Source organism: Xenia sp. Carnegie-2017, unplaced genomic scaffold (assembly GCF_021976095.1).
Source record: "Xenia sp. Carnegie-2017 unplaced genomic scaffold, XeniaSp_v1 HiC_scaffold_23, whole genome shotgun sequence".
NCBI classification, from domain to species: domain Eukaryota; kingdom Metazoa; phylum Cnidaria; class Anthozoa; order Malacalcyonacea; family Xeniidae; genus Xenia; species Xenia sp. Carnegie-2017.
This window is the reverse complement of record NW_025813486.1, coordinates 4,180,688-4,196,758: the sequence shown is the minus strand read 5'-3', so window position 1 is coordinate 4,196,758 and position 16,071 is coordinate 4,180,688. Positions and strand designations below refer to the sequence as shown.

General features: G+C 34.6%; 1 protein-coding gene, 1 long non-coding RNA gene and 1 pseudogene across 2 annotated transcripts; 1 reads left to right on the top strand and 2 right to left on the bottom strand.

Moving 5' to 3' along the window:
• Positions 1-386: 386 nt before the first annotated feature.
• On the bottom strand, positions 387-2,072 carry LOC124448218 (annotated as a pseudogene).
• Positions 2,073-2,086: 14 nt separating this feature from the next.
• On the top strand, positions 2,087-7,841 carry LOC124448203. The gene is made up of 7 exons (XR_006948970.1): positions 2,087-2,574; positions 3,096-3,226; positions 3,541-3,645; positions 4,069-4,207; positions 6,218-6,721; positions 6,920-6,977; positions 7,450-7,841. It is a non-coding gene; the product is annotated as an uncharacterized LOC124448203 (long non-coding RNA).
• A 1,393-nt stretch (positions 7,842-9,234) lies between these two features.
• On the bottom strand, positions 9,235-11,314 carry LOC124448217. The gene is made up of 7 exons (XM_046999213.1): positions 11,262-11,314; positions 10,996-11,110; positions 10,468-10,648; positions 10,281-10,370; positions 10,093-10,169; positions 9,861-9,978; positions 9,235-9,611 (listed from the first exon to the last, which is right to left on the bottom strand). The coding sequence occupies exons 1-6, from the start codon at positions 11,312-11,314 to the stop codon at positions 9,886-9,888; spliced, it is 609 nt and encodes a 202-aa protein (XP_046855169.1). The 3' UTR covers positions 9,235-9,611; positions 9,861-9,885.
• Between the last annotated feature and the right edge of the window lie 4,757 nt (positions 11,315-16,071).

Below are 16,071 nucleotides of genomic sequence, written 5' to 3'. Positions count from 1 at the left end.
AGAATTTTATGACATAAATTATGTTAGATAAAAATTATCCAGTCATTTTCTAATTTTTTTCAATGCATTCAGTATATTTTTACTCAGCTCTATAAGCCTAAGACCATATTCCAGGTTCCTATAATTTCCAAGAGGTGCACCTTTCATACCATATATACCACCCCACCATGCTGCAGCCAATATTCCTGTACTGTCACTATCTCACCATGAAACATAGAACAAGAACACAATTGAAACCAGGAATCTTTTGCCATCATCAAAGCATCGTAAGCAATCATTGGTGCATCATGATCACTGGACCCACCCAAACCTGCATAACTGACAGATTTATAAAAAGCATCATGTTCAGGTATGTTATATGTCACTGGAAATTTGGTTCACTGGTTCTATTGGTTAATCCCGTAGTTCAAGATATGACTCCCAACTATTTTAAAGTAGCCCCAAGCTTTGTTTTCTTCTACATCTCGACCAACCTTCTCAATGTATTCCCAAACTTTGGGTAAAACACTTAAAAGTCCTGCTCCCCATTTTTTTGGAGGTATCTTCTGTATAGCATAGGCTGTAAATAAAGCTGCAGTAACAGCCCCAAGATAACCTATAATTAAAATCATTATCTTTAAAGATTGCTAATTTCAAGTTACTTACATTATGATGACCCTATTTACATAATAGCAGCATTTTGATATGGATCATGGATTCAATGTATAATAATAATGGACTCCGTCAATTTCGACGTATGAGGATTCCACGAAGTGAAACATCCTGGTTACTGAAATTATAGTGAAGGCAGCTGACCAGACTACAATCACTCGTACCCTCCACGCCACTACAACGCTGATATCAGCGTGACACAGTGTGACAAGGCTGCAACATTACAGATGCAGGTACAGTTCATCCGAGGACACAGTTTCCTCTACCAAATTTCCCTCACATGGCTTTGGTCAACCCGGGCTAGGTTTAAAGACACATTGCCAAATGTGCCACGAGCTGGGATTGAACCCACGCCTTCTGGCTAACAGCTCACGCCATTAACCATTCAGCCACTCGCCCCGCTTGCATTCAATGGCTGTAGTAGTGAAGATATAAAAGCAAGAACAGCAATGGCAATTCAAACAGTTTTTAGAAGACAGAAATTTGGAAATGTGGAAAAGCGATAAAAGGGATGGATCAAAGATATGGTCATTTAAAGTGAGCAATGTTAGAAGGATGGAGGCATTTGAGATGTGGTTCTAGAAAATGATGGATTGCATAGACTTATGCAAACCTAAGGTCAACCTTCTTTTATTTCATTTATAAATTGATATTAGATAAAAGGATATGAAACATTCATGGTAAGGGCTTGTTCAAGTAAGTAATCGAAGGAAGAGTTGAAGGTAAAACATCCAAGAAAAGCAAAAGGATTGAAAAGCTAAATTACTATAAAGGTTTGTTAAAATGAAAAGAAATGCAGATAACAGGAAAACCTAGCAAACTTTATACAAAGCTACACTTGTTGATAGAAAGAACACTAGACATTAGTGACTTGATAATTGATACATGATCTGAAATCGTTGCTTTATTATAAAAGGTGAATACCTGTGGGGTGATTATGCGTCATCCTTCCACTTTCAACAGCAAATTTCAATTAACATTTCAATTTGATCTTCACAAGGAAACATCAAACCTATACACATGGATCTCATAGCTACACCACATCCGCCACCTCGTTCATTAAATGGTATAATGTAACCTTTTTCCTCAAGAGGTTGTAACATGAAACATGCCTTTGTTGTGGTCTGCCCAGGAGCTCTTTCCCACATATCCTCAGCACATGTCTTCTTGTACTTTGTAGCCATAATGCACAATAACTCTTCCGTTGTTGTCCATTCAGAAACCAACGCTTCTGCTGTAGCAATGTGTAGTACAGTGTCGTCACTAACCCTCCATCCTTTAATGTCAATTTTATCAAGTCCTCCGAGTTTTTCTAGTTCTTCATGAATTTGAGTACCACTGTAACAGAATTCCCACAAACCATTCTTATAACCTAGAGCATCCCCACTCCACTGAGAACCATAATTCGACCGTATTTTCATAAGCCATTTTTAATGTTTACTTCAGGGTATTTTCATGAACGTTTAACATGGATTTTTGAAACGCGGAAAACACCAGGCTTACCTCAACTTATAAAAACAAAAATCTTTTCTTTGCTTTGTTTCAATATTGTTTCAAATTACTCTGTTTAGATTTAGACGAGAGCGTTCGGAGACTGGGAGGGTTATTTTGAAATCCTTAATCTTTACCCGATTCTATGATCTTCAATCTGATTAACATGTTGCTTGTTGCAAAGATACGTTAAGAGTTGAAAAAGCTTTTTTAGCGATAATATTGGAAAATATGGCGTTTGCATTGGTGAATTTTTACAACGAAAATACATGGATATTATTTCATATTCTAACATCAATTTTGAAGATGAAAATATGTCTAAAGACAAAGATGAACTTAAAGGATTCAAAACGTTAGTCATGTGGAGCGATGGAAAAACAAAAGGAAACGGCAAGTCGAGGGAATTTCCTGCAGAGATAATAGAGGTTTCAGGTTAGTATTTTTAGTCTGTTGTAGAATTTTTTGTAAAATTTCTAAAAACTTGTATAATTCAGCCAAAAAGCTAATTGCTAGTGCATCAAGCTCTTTCTCTTTGTTATCATTTCTTTCATGAAACATCTTAGCTTTGCTATATATCTGTAAATTTCTGTGTGAAAATCTATTTGTTTATTTCTCTGTCTTGTTTGTAGAAATAGTCATAGTTGATATGAAGGTTGCTGTTATCAATTCAACTTACTGCTTTTTTAGGAGGGAATTACTTTCTGATAAAAAGCCTTTGCTCAAATGTTGTTCTTTCTTCTACATAGCAATAGTTCAGTTACAATACTGACAATAAAGATGTGTCTATTTCCCAGATTTTAACTTGTTTCCTCTTAAATACATGTAGTAATACATTAGGCCAAACTTTGCATAAGGTTGTTTCCTTATAATTTCAGGCATGCTACTGCTTCCAATTGAAAATTATTATTTTTTTAATAGTTGTTAAATAGTCATCCATTATTTTGTGTAAACAGATAGTAAAGATTATTTGCTCAAGACAATGAGAGAAGAAGAAACTTTCTCTATAAATACTGGCAAAGGGTGTCGCAAAAGAATTCAAAAAGCAAAGTTTACAATTGAAAGTGTTAGTGAATCAGATGATGTGGTGAGTTGCTCGAAATATTACATTGACCACATTTTGTTTAAATGGTGTTTACTGCATGTTTCTCAATTATTGCTGCCATCATCTATAGTTAGCACTCATGTCACTAATGTGATGACGCATTCATGGAAATTTGTTAAGTACTCCATATGGTATTCATGATTCAAATGTTATTAGCTACTAATTCTATGTTTGAAGGTCTGCATTGCTGAACAAGGCTATGAGCCTAAGAATTTAAATGAGAAGTAGTACTGTAGCTAATAACAAACTTTTCAAACAACATGTATAAAATTTTGTATTGTTGTTCTTGTTACCAGCAGGAGCACAGTATTCCTAAAAAGCTAAAGGCATCCAGGGCAAAGAAAACAGAGGTTTGCCGCTCAGCCAGTCTTGCTTCACTTATAAAAGAGTGATTAACCAAGGTATGTACTATACACAATAATAACACTAATTATTCTTATCTCTAAATTATGCAATTTTATTTTTAATGAGGAATGCTAGGGAATTAAGTTCATTTTTCAGAATAAAATTTGGATGTTGTTTGGCTAATGCTAAAAAAGTTAATACTGTATGATATGTTCCTGTTAATCATAAAATGCTGTTAATTTGAAATTCATTTCTTGTTTCTAAGTGAAAAATCTTTTAAAATGCAAACATTGTACAGTGTAAGGCTTGTATAGGACAATCATACAAAAGAATTTTCAATCAGTGTGGCTTATGAAATTAAAAATATGAGATTTATCATTATAATATATTGTACTTGTTGTTAGTAAAGTACACCTTAATAGTTGGTACTAAAAGGAAAATATTGTTAAATATTGCCTAAGTTCTTGTTGATTATTTAGGAGAGTCAGTCAGATGAAGGTAGTGCACTTTGCAATGATAAATGCAAGTATAAAAAAGAAGCCTTGGAACTCAAAGAGAGGGTAAAAATGCTGGAAAATCAGATCAAAAGACTTAATGAGCAAATTGACAATGGCAATGGTGAGCTTGAGGAAAATTTACTTCATTTGTATTTTCAAATCAATGCTTTCTCTGCTTTTCAGTTCTGACTTCCAAAATGGAGAAATTTGTAAATTGCTTGTTCTATTCAGTATATTTTGAAATTTAGTATTTGGGTGAAAAACAACAACTTAATGTTACGTAGTGTCATCAACCTTTAGAAGCTTATGATATATCGTTTTTAATTTATAGATTTAGAACTTCATGTTTGCAAATGTAGATCGTCCAGGTTGGTATAGTCCTGAGAAGGACTGTTTTTGTTGTTGACTGACGACGTTTCGACAACCTTAGCGGTAGTCATCTTCAGAGTCAAATGAGGAGTAAACGTCAGGTTAGCCGTATTTGTTATCTGGTTCTTACGTCATTGTATTGTGTGTACAGGAAATGTGAAGTAGCGTATCAAAGAGACTTGTCAGAGACAACCAAAGACGAGATCAGAAGCAGGATAGCCTCCACTTTACAATCGTCCTCTATACGTGACAGCAACTTGACAAAGAACGAACAAAAAGCACTCAAACGACTAAAACACGACAACAACATCGTCATTTTACCAGCAGACAAAAGACGCGTGACTGTGGTCATGGACAGGAATGATTACTTCAACAAAATGGACACCCTTGTTAACGACAGACAAACGTACGAACAACTCAAACGAGACCCAACACCATCACTAGTACGCAAACTTAACAGCAAGATCTTCTCTATGAGAAAATCTAACATTATATCTGAACGTATTTACTATCGACTCAGATTTTCAGTACCACGACCACCCAGACTATACGGACTACCAGAACTTCACAAACCACAAATGCCCATGCGACCAATTGTATCATTCTGTGGTTCGCCCACTTACGAACTCTCAAAGTACTTGACTGACATACTGCAACCACTTACAAACAAATCAAAACAAGAGCTGCAATCCACTGAACCTTTCATTAAAAAACTGAGCACTATACAAATACCGGACAACTATATACTAGTGTCTTTTGATGTGAAATCACTGTTCACAAGTATTCCACTTAATCTGGCACTTACTTGTACAAAAATCCTCATTACAAACACCACGGACGTACTGCCTTTACCGACAGAAGACATGGAGCTACTGGAGCTCTCTAACACAAACAAGCTACTAAGAAAGAAGACAAAACTAATCACATTGCCGAACATCACCGAATCACAAAGCACAACATTGACTGGGACTCGGCAAAATGCATTACTTACAGTACTGACTATAGACAACGGCTTACATTAGAAAGTTGGTATACCAACTTGGAACAAACCCCCCTGAACAGATCACAGCAATTACCGGTACCTTACAAACGACTTATTCACAATGCAAACAAACGATTAACTAAAAACATTACACTTCACACTAATTCACAATGACAATACACATTTCCTGTACACACAATACAATGACGTAAGAACCAGATAACAAATACGGCTAACCTGACGTTTGCTACTCATTTGTCTCTGAAGTTGACTACCGCTAAGGTTGTCGAAACGTCGTCATTCAACAACAACAAAAACAGTCCTTCTCAGGACTATACCAACCTGGACGATCTACATTTACAAACATGTAACGATACTCCCGGAATTGTATCGTGGATTCATGTTTTATTGAATTCTGTATAAAATAATGTGTACTACTAGAACCTGTACAGGGAATTTGCTAAATTGTGTTTATGAAACCCTTAGTTAATGAACTACATTATATCATAGATTCATTGGAAAACTGTAGTTCACGGAAAACTATAGTTTTGAAAACTGTAGTGTTTGGGAACAAAATTATCAATTGTAAAACTATAGTTCTCCCAAAACTTTAGTTTCTATAACTAAAGTATCGCCAAAACTATAGTCCCGAAAACTATAGTTTATTCATACAACTATAGTTTTTGGAACTATAGTTTATTCATACAACTATAGTTTTTGGAACTATAGTTTTTGTTCCAAAATACTGCAGTTTTCAAAACTATAGTTTATTTTTGTAAGGGTTGAACCAACTTTTTGGAAGTACCTTTTTTAAAGCATATGTTGGCCATGGACAAAGAACTGATAAGTTTGATAATGGTTGTGAAAATGGTGATGTTGTAAATAATGATAGCGATGATGATGGTAATTCTGGGAATGTATTTTGTGGACAAGACGGAACAGTTAATGAAGGTGACGGACACCTTGTAACAGAAAACGCCGCGCCTAAGAAAATTGATAAAGAACACAGGAAGGGAAGAAGTAACAACAAAAGAAAAAGAAAGAGGCAAAGTCCAGTGACAGAAAAAGTGTGTCTTGTGCAAAGAAAAGAGGTAGTCATTTGACATCCTATAACAAATGTAAAGCCTTTCTTTGTCAAGAACCATCCTCCAAAGATAATGGAATGGTGGATTGGGTGTTGTGTGATGTTTGTCAACAATGGTACCATTGGGATTGCGTTGGCATTACGACGAAGCCGAAAGGAAAATTTGATTGCTGATGATATGTATCTTATTTTAAGTATGGGTAAATTATACATCCACTTTTTCTAAACTACGAACTGTTAGTCTGTTCATTTATGCGCATCACCGATTTATTTGCATACGTATTCATAGTAGTTATTAATACGTTCCTCGTGCTCTTAAATGTTTTATTTCTAAAATGTGAGTTTCTTGAACACACACGAATAAATATATTTCATTTCTTTTAATTTTTCTTTGACAGATCTGCGAAAACATTTGACATAAATATGAAGGGAAATCGCTCATTCAGAGGATTAAAGGTTCTGCTAGAATTTAAATTATTTAATATCAGTGCAGATAAACATACCTATAATATTTTACCATTGAATTTTAGACACACGTCAACGGTGCCATACTCAGTAAACGCCACAGGTTACTTAAGCAAATGATCCGTGGGCGAAATCAAGCTCAGACTGAACTCACCGATCTCTAAATGACGTGTCCTTTAACTCGAACTCAAGTATAAAAACACATTCTCTGTTAGAAATGGAGCCCCACTAGTGTCTTAACTCGTCATTTTTGTATATATAGGCAAACGATCTGTTGAATGTAATGTAGTCAAAGAAATAATCGCAGATATTTTTCGATCCTTTGATGAAACAAATTCAATGAATATCAACTACATGTATAACGTTCTATTCCCTGAGGTTTTTTGTTTATCTAACGCCAAATTCCAAGACGTTTTTTTGTTGTGAGAGCTATGTGACAGTGAAACTATGATATTTTATATAGGCCTGCATATATTGTATACGAAAAACTGAGCGTTGTCTCCGAAATAACGCTGAAAAAATTTATAATTGTGCGAGTGGAGTTCAAGACGGTGCAGACTCTGAAAGTGGCTAACCTTGTTGTCTACCGAAGTACCTGAAAGCTGTAGTGGATCTTGTAAAAATTTGAGGTGACTTGACAATGTATCATACTGATTTACTCTTATGACTTAATGTCGTCTAAACATACTATTGACGATGAACTAGCGCTGTTTTTAGTTTAGGTTTACTGAATAAGATTTTCTTTTTTAGCTAAGTTCTATTACTTTATCAAAAAATAATGAATTCTTGTACAGGAAACAATTATACTTCAATTTTGTCTATAGTTAAAATAAAAGATGCTTTTAGTTACAACTACAAGACGTAGAAAAGAAATATGTCAAACAGAGTCAAGTTAACGATTAATTGAACTGGTGACTAAGTTAGGCCAATTTATAGATTTATTTCATATCAAAGTTAGCTATGAATCAAAATAGTTACCTCAAAAACACAAGTAAATCTTTTCACCACCATGCAACGCTATAAACTACATTAGCTATTTAGCTAACACAACAGTTGTTACATATGTGTTTTGATGGACAAAAAATATTTTTTCAAAAACCCCCACTTTTTCATCACTATTATCCAGAGTACGTACGTTGGGCGGCTATTATCCACGAATATATAACATCAATTTTCACCATATACCACATTGTATAACTACCAAAAAATTACATATGACTGTTCAAAAAGTATTTATTCAACAAAAAGCTTTTTTCAACACCTTTATTATCCAGCGTACGTACGTTGGGCGGCTATTACCCATGTATATAAAACATCAATTTTCATCATATACTACATTGTATAACTACCAAAAAATTACATATGACTGTTCAACAAGTATTTATTCAACAATAATTGATATTTAGCTGTTTCTTATTTGACTTTTTTTATTTTCTATTAACTAGTTCTGTAAGATTTTTTACATAAATAGGAGACCCTCGATATAGGGCCAACCTCTGGGTTTCCTTTTTCTTAATAATTATGTTTTTACATGTTGTTCTGAAATAAAGTATTGTCAAATAAACTTTTTTAAAAGGATTTATAAGCGTACGTACGTTGGGCGGCTATTACACATGACTTCTTAACAACTTTTCAAGTACCCTTTACGTAAATTGATTTTATAATTAAAGGATTTTCAAGAGCTTGAAGTGCCTGCACAAACCTGTTATACATCATCGCTGGCGCTTTCTTTGTCGTCTTCACTTGTTTGATCGTCTTCAGAATCCACTTCTTCATATACAACCACTTCTTGACACCAGATCACTTTGAAGCATGTCAACATTCCCATGAAATAAATACTGTGGTTTGTCTTTGTTGATGTACAAAGAAAACCCCTTTTTTTAGATCTATTATCATGCTTTCAATTTGAAAGACCTTCCTGTGTAAAAATATCGCTTTACCATATTGAACATCAAATACGTTTTCATGATTAATATAACTATTCAAAAAATCAGTAATCTTGCCGTGCTGCTGAAAGTAGTGACTCCACGTATTTTCCATTTCTGACTTCAACAGGATTTGCTCTTTCTTGGATCGGTCAAGCAAATGGCATAAATCTATAGCCTTCCGTTTAACAGTAAATGGAACTGAACAATCTTCATCAGTAGGTGCAGCTAGATATTCACACCAAAAATCATTGTCGGGATCTTTAACAGCATCAAATGTTAATGCGGTATGTGAATGATTAGATTGTGAATCTTTTGCCTCGTTATAAGCTGCGATATCTTTATTGACATCCTTTGTTACTCGAGTAATTTGCTTCGAAAGTCTGGATGCCAACGCTTGACCATGTGAAAAACAGAACAAACATACAGAGAACATTACAAAGAAGGGAACATATAAAGTAATTTACAAGCATTGCAAGTGGTATGGAACATTTATGAGATACCTATAGTTACCACAGTATTTAGACTTAAGATTTAGGAGAAACCATCTTTAAACAACATTTTTCCTCATTCGAGACAAAACACGTTTTTCTTTCCTAGACCCAACCTTGCGTTTTGCATTTTCGTACTCTGAGTCAGTATTTTGCCAGTGTGCAGAAATTGAGTTTTCCCTTTCCATGATCTTCAACTGCTCGTCATTCTAAACAGTAAATACCAAATCATTACAAATATTAGGCACGGTCAGACAAGCACCTGCAAGTTGCATATACATCTCTACTTGTACGTACGTATAAAAACAAGAAATAATTTTTTGTTCGATATTCCAACTTATTATTCACAATGTTACGACGTACATTCATAGCTTCAAAATTTCCCAGTTCATTTTTCTAAATTCACACTGTTTAAGACTTTAATATCTCTAGAAACAAGTTGAACTTTTCGAACATACTTTTTCATCTGATTAAATCGAACAGTCAGTTCACTTGGATCAGTGCAACCATTCCATCGATGGTAAAGATCAGTGTACAAGTCCAGGTATATAACGTACTTGCATTTCCAATCTTCTTCTGTAAGTTGTAAAAAAAGTTTCCTGTGCGTAAAACATTTCCACATAATCAGCATCAATAATTATGTGTCAAATCTGTTCCTTAGCTACAAGCCGTTATTTCTGAATTACTAACCAGTCTCAATTTCACGACCAAAAAAGTCGATTCGTCCTTCTTCCACTCACGAATATCATCTATTGAAATCCTGTGAGCTTTAGATAATGAAAAAAAGAAAATCTACTGCTTTCATGTGAGTCGTAAATATTTCATATCCAAAATCGGAATCAAATATAATCACACAGCAAATACAAACATATACTCACACGGAAAACACCAGCATAACTTTTCAATATCTAATTTTGCAGTTTCTTTCACGTCAACAGCTCGCTTCATCCTTGCCATCAGCAAATTGCCACAAAAAGCAAAATTTAATTCATACCTGCTATTACATAATATGATGACATGTTAGCTGTGTATATTTTCAAACAAAGAAAGAAAAACTAGCTATACCTAAATTAATCTTCGTTTTCTTTCCATAATGTAAAAGAGCATAACTGAGGACATCAACTCTGTGACTTGGACGTATTTCTTTAGTCATTCTGCTAAATTTGCGAATGTAAGCCCACAATCTCTCCAACATCTCACCGTCAGTTAGGCCAAATCCTTCTTTACGACGGGGACTAAATTTAACCTTTTACAAGAAAGATTTAGTAAACAATTATTGAATTTTCATCATTTATCATCTACAATACCAATAGTTATGATAGCATAAAAACCCAGGTATCACCATCTGTTTATACGTATGAAAAATAAAAACAATAACAACTAACTTGGCATCGTCCAACATAGCCATAGCAGTGAAAAATTGGAATTGAAAATTGAAAAATGTTAACAATCGGATAGTCCAAATTCTTTTTGTAAAAAACAAAACAAAGAAAAACATGTGAAAGACTACCTTTTCAAAGAAAAAAAGTGTTGAGGGAAAGTTATTGACTAAGGAAACAGGTAACAAAGCAACTATTGTCAATTGAATATTACCTGTAAGTGTTTCACCAACATGCATGCAACATCATACAATATGTTTATTTTGAGTGAAGGATTATCAGCATTATCTTTCTCTAATTTTTGGAGAACATAAACTGCATAGCTCAACCTATAAAATATGTAGAATATTTTTTTAAATAATGCAACCACATGTATGCAAAAAGCTTCAGCACTTGCACAAAGCATTGAAAGTAGCAAACCAACTGAAAAAAATAAATTTACACCATCAAATGCATGCATCCTAACCACCTCTTTCAAACCAAGAACATTTAGGTAAAATAGACAAAAATGTGTGTAACAGACCTATCTCCATGTTTCAAATTTAAGAATTTTTTAGGAAATTCATGTCAACAGTCTCGTCCAAAGATTGCTGTTTCATCAAGAGCTTTGTAGTGACTCATTGATCAAACAGCATTCCCAGCAAGAAAACCATGACATTCTTATAAATATCAATATGCAACAAACAAAAAAGTATACAATAGTTTTATTTCCTAAAGCCCATGGCAAAAATTTATTGAAAATAAAAACTATGTGGTAGAAAATGGAAAAAAAATCAAATATTCAATAAAATAATGAAGGATAAAATCATGCAATGTATTTGAGTTCAATGATGCTATCAAAAAGGTGTTTGAGATAGCATTGCTAATGTTCTTTTTCCTAATTTTTCTTGTTAAACAAGTAATACGAATATACTCACTTTGGTACAAGCAGGACAGATATTTCCTTCATCAAGCTCAGGAATAACACAGCTCAACATGTTTAGTTTATGTGTGTAAATTCTGAAAAAAACAATGACACAAAGAAAGCAATTATGCACTCTTAAACAAATGACATAAACAAAGTACAGTGCAATATAATAATACTTGAGGAAAAATCCTTTCCCATCATAAACTTTAGCATTTTGATTTTCTCCAATTAAATACATCTCTTAAGATGAGATTCTTAGGCTATAAAACTTTCTACTAGACTACTGCAACTCTTAGACTACTGCAACTTTCCCAGCAATTCATACCTAGTACAGCAGTGTAATAAATCAGTGAACTACATGCAGTTACCTATATTCTTCAAAAGCATCTATAATGACAGGATACCTTTTTGGTGTTGCATAAGAAGGGAATATGTGGTTATGATTGGAACACAATAACTTTGTTCTTGTTCCAATACCATGATATTTCAATGTCGATCAGAACATTAAAGCGAAGGCTTCAGTCATACGGCTTGCAAAAAGTGGACCAAGCTGTCTCAGAAGACACCGTTCGGCAAATCATTGAGAACGAAATTAAGGGATCATCATCGACTCTTGGTTACAGGGGTATGTGGAATAAGTTAAGAACAAGTTACAATATAACAGTTCCTCGAGACACAGTTATGAGAATCCTAAAAGACGTCGACCCAGAAGCATCGGCACTCCGTAAAGCTAGAAAGTTGCTTCCGCGAACTTACGTATCTGATGGACCAAATGCAACCTGGCATGTAGATGGATACGATAATCTGAAGCCCTACGGTTTACCAATTCACGGTTGTGTTGAAGGGTTTTCTTGACGAATAATATGGCTAAAAGTTTGCAAAAACAATAACAATCCAGTTATTCCAGCTAATTTTTTTACGGTCAGTGGAGGAATTTAAGTTTCGCTCCATCCTAGTACAGACAGATTGAGGAACAGAGAATACTATTTTTGCAGCGATACAATGTAGCCTTGTTGGTGGTGAGCAAGGGCATCGTTATTCATCATCTCATGCTAATCAATGGATTGAGAACTGGTGGTCTCACTGTAGAAGAGGATTTTCTGGATGGGTTATCAATCATTTTAAACATCTTGTTCATAAAGCAAAGCTTGCATTGGGAAATCACTTGCAGATGGAATGTATTTGGTTTGTTTATTCAGAGTTTTTACAGTCAAAACGTAACAAGGTAAAGCAACAATGGAACACACATTTCATACAGCATTCCAGAGACAACTTGATTTCGGGTGTACCTGATGATCTTTTTTTTCTTCCTGAAAGCACTGGACATAGGAACTACACAATCACTGTTTCTGATAACAATGTTTGTGGTATATTGAACTCGAGAGACGTATACACAGAATCAGAATTTGCAATGGATGAAAATGATATAGAATTGATGGATTACTTCAGGTATGTCGTCAGAGAAGAATACTTAGAACATCTACCCTGTGATTAAAATCATGACAAAAATATGTATTTAATGATAATACAGGTAGCAAATGCCTGATTTGGCATTGTGTGAAATACAGTAATCTTTGCTTTGCTTTAATAAAACTTTATATGTAAATGTAGTCATCTCATCTTAACACAACTTCTCATTAGAAGTGGCTTTCGGATGTTTTTTCCAAGAGGTTCTTTTGTATAAACTTAAAAATCAAATTTTATGTAATAAACTCTGCAAAACGAATTTATCTATTGCTGAGCTGCAATTTAATTTTATGAAAAACTTCTCAAAGCACACTTCAAGCACAACTTATCAAACATTGTTGGTTCTTCCAAATCAGTCAAATAACCAGACATACTGTAATAAAGATATGTGAGCATAGCAGTAGAAAAAACACCCAGTTAACGACATTAAGTAACATAAAAAACTATGATTAACTTATCTGCCTTGTTTCATTACAAAGTAGGGTGTCTTTTTGTTTAACATAATGTCTGTTAACATCTAACAAATTCTATTGAGGAGGAATAGTACAAGCACCAACAGAGAATGTGGTGGATTCTCAGTGAAATTGTAGAAGGATTAGTTCACGTTCATTCACAGGTAGGGAAAAATGTTAACAATTTTCATTTAGCTTAATAGATATGTATAAGGACTTATTATTTGCAATTTTTATCAAATTTTTGCCAATAGGGTATTATGATTCAAGTAAACGCGTTTGAACATTTTTGGGTTTTTTTTTTGTTACATTTTTTAGGTGTTTTCTTTAGAAAGTCAACTAATGTCGAGGAAAAGAGTTTGGTCTTTGGATACATTGAAAAGCTCGTTTTGGACCTGTAAGTTCCTTTTCATTGAATAGCAGTGTCAAAAAGAAAGTTTTATCCTTCTCGAAATATGTATTTGTTAATATAATGATAGGCATGCTTGAAAACTGCCACTCAAGGCTTCCACTTGAAAATATGAAGATCGTAAGAAAAAACAAGCATTAAAGTGACGCAGAATTTATAGCTACTGTTTTTTAATGTCATATACTTTGTATAGATGTCTATATCCGGAGAGCCTTAACCAATGCTTAGCACAGCAGCTTCTTGGACATCGTTTTATCTCTCCAAATCCCATGTCATACGGTTTAGCAAATAACATCACTTCAAATAAGCTTGACGCTGAAAAAGATCAAGGGAGAAATCAAAATAGCTGTTATGATGGAGATGAGTATCCTTATTTGATGCCTATTCCTTTCGGCTACGCTGCGAGAAATTCAAGAGTTCGAAATGAATTTGAGGTGTTGCAAATGCTTAAAAAAAGGAGGGTTTGCTTCCGTTGTCAAGGTAACTTTTTATTACATACAACATCGTTTAAATAGATGGTAATTTGGTCATGTGAAGGAAATTTTGTACGTGATTTGAAAATGCTTTATATACGCTTAGGTACGTAATGAATTGGACGGCTGTCTCTATGCGATCAAAAGAATTGCTTTGATTCCGAAAAGTGTGCTGTTTAATCGCAAAATTCCTCGAGGAGAGAAGTTACTTCCTAGATTGAATCATGAAAATATTATAAGGTAAAAAAAAGTTTAGTATCCAAAATGATTCGAAATTTTATAACATAATGGTTCAAAGCGAGGCTCAATTTAGACGATACAAATTGCTTGGCTTATTAAATGTTATCTTTGTAGACACTATTATAACAAAGTACATAATCCCTTTTTTCCGTGAAGCCCATGGATGCGTTCGTTCATGATGAAAGAGTCATATTGTATAAGGAGGCTCTCGTTCATCACGAGAGAGTTATGAGAAAGTTACATTGCAAAAGGTAATGAGTAAAAAACGTATAAACATGCTTAGAGTTGGTTTAAATTATAAGTGAAAAAGGCAGAAGTTGTTTGAACATGTGCAGTATCCTTGGATGTTCTAGTTTCTTTTATGAGAAGAGTTCTTGTAAAGAAAAAAAGACAAATTTTGGAAACAAAAAATCCCGTTTTCGGTCCATGTTTCCGGAGACCCCGAGATAGTTTAGCACTAGAGCGTCTCATATTAATTAAGGAAACCAGATAATTCTGTCTGCTACAAAGTCGATGGATGGTTTGCTTGTGATACTTAAGAAACAGTAAATGAGAGAGTTAAATCAGAAAATATAAACCAATAAAAATTTTATGAAACATGTTTAATGTTGTCTTAAATTATAAGTGTCAGAAAAAGGCACAGTGTCAACATTGCTTGGTTTATTTTATGAGAAGAACTCTTGTTAAAAGAAGAAAAAGATAAAATTCGAAAGCAAAAAACCCCGTTTTCGGTCCATGCTTCCCGATACCCTTAAGCGTAAGGTACTAGAACGCCGCATGTTAACGTTTCGGTTGGAGGTTTCGGCCCCTCCACACTATCCTACTTGGGGATGCCATACGTAGCAAGCTTCCGCCCATCAGACCCCGAGATCGCCTGCGATAGGCTTTGCTCTGGTTACGCAGGGAGAGTGCGGTCGCGACCGAAGTCTGGGCCCCTAAGCCACTGCATACCTAATTGCACCCAACTTCCACTGCTAGTTGACATCTACTAGTTGAAGTTTCAGCTTTATATATATATACAAAAATTCAAAGGTTTGCAAAAGTTGTGGCATCATTAAAGTCACTACTGCGCATGCCCAGATTATTTCTTTCATAATTTGCGACTAAGTTATCTAATTGCCGCAAATGTAGTGCAAGTACATATAGTTAGTCATTGCCATGGCTATGAACAATTAGTCGAATGGACTACGCATGCTAGAGCGCATGCCCAGATGATTTCCATATTAAATTGTTACTAAGCATGCTGTTTACTTAAAAATCGGTGCTAGTAGATGCAGTTGGTCGTTGCTATGACCATGAACTTGGACAACTGGTCAAGTGGACTGCGCATGCGCAGAAAATT

Bases quoted from the DNA above. Each gene is read 5' to 3' on its own strand.
- LOC124448217 (XM_046999213.1), bottom strand. From the start codon at position 11,314: ATGGAGATAGGTCTGTTACACACATTTTTGTCTATTTTACCTAAATGT. The intron at 10,371-10,467 runs GTATAGCTAGTT...TTGCTTTTTGTG, and splicing joins GAAAACGAAGATTAATTTAG to GCAATTTGCTGATGGCAAGG. The intron at 9,979-10,092 runs GTTAGTAATTCA...TACAACTTACAG, and splicing joins TGGTCGTGAAATTGAGACTG to AAGAAGATTGGAAATGCAAG.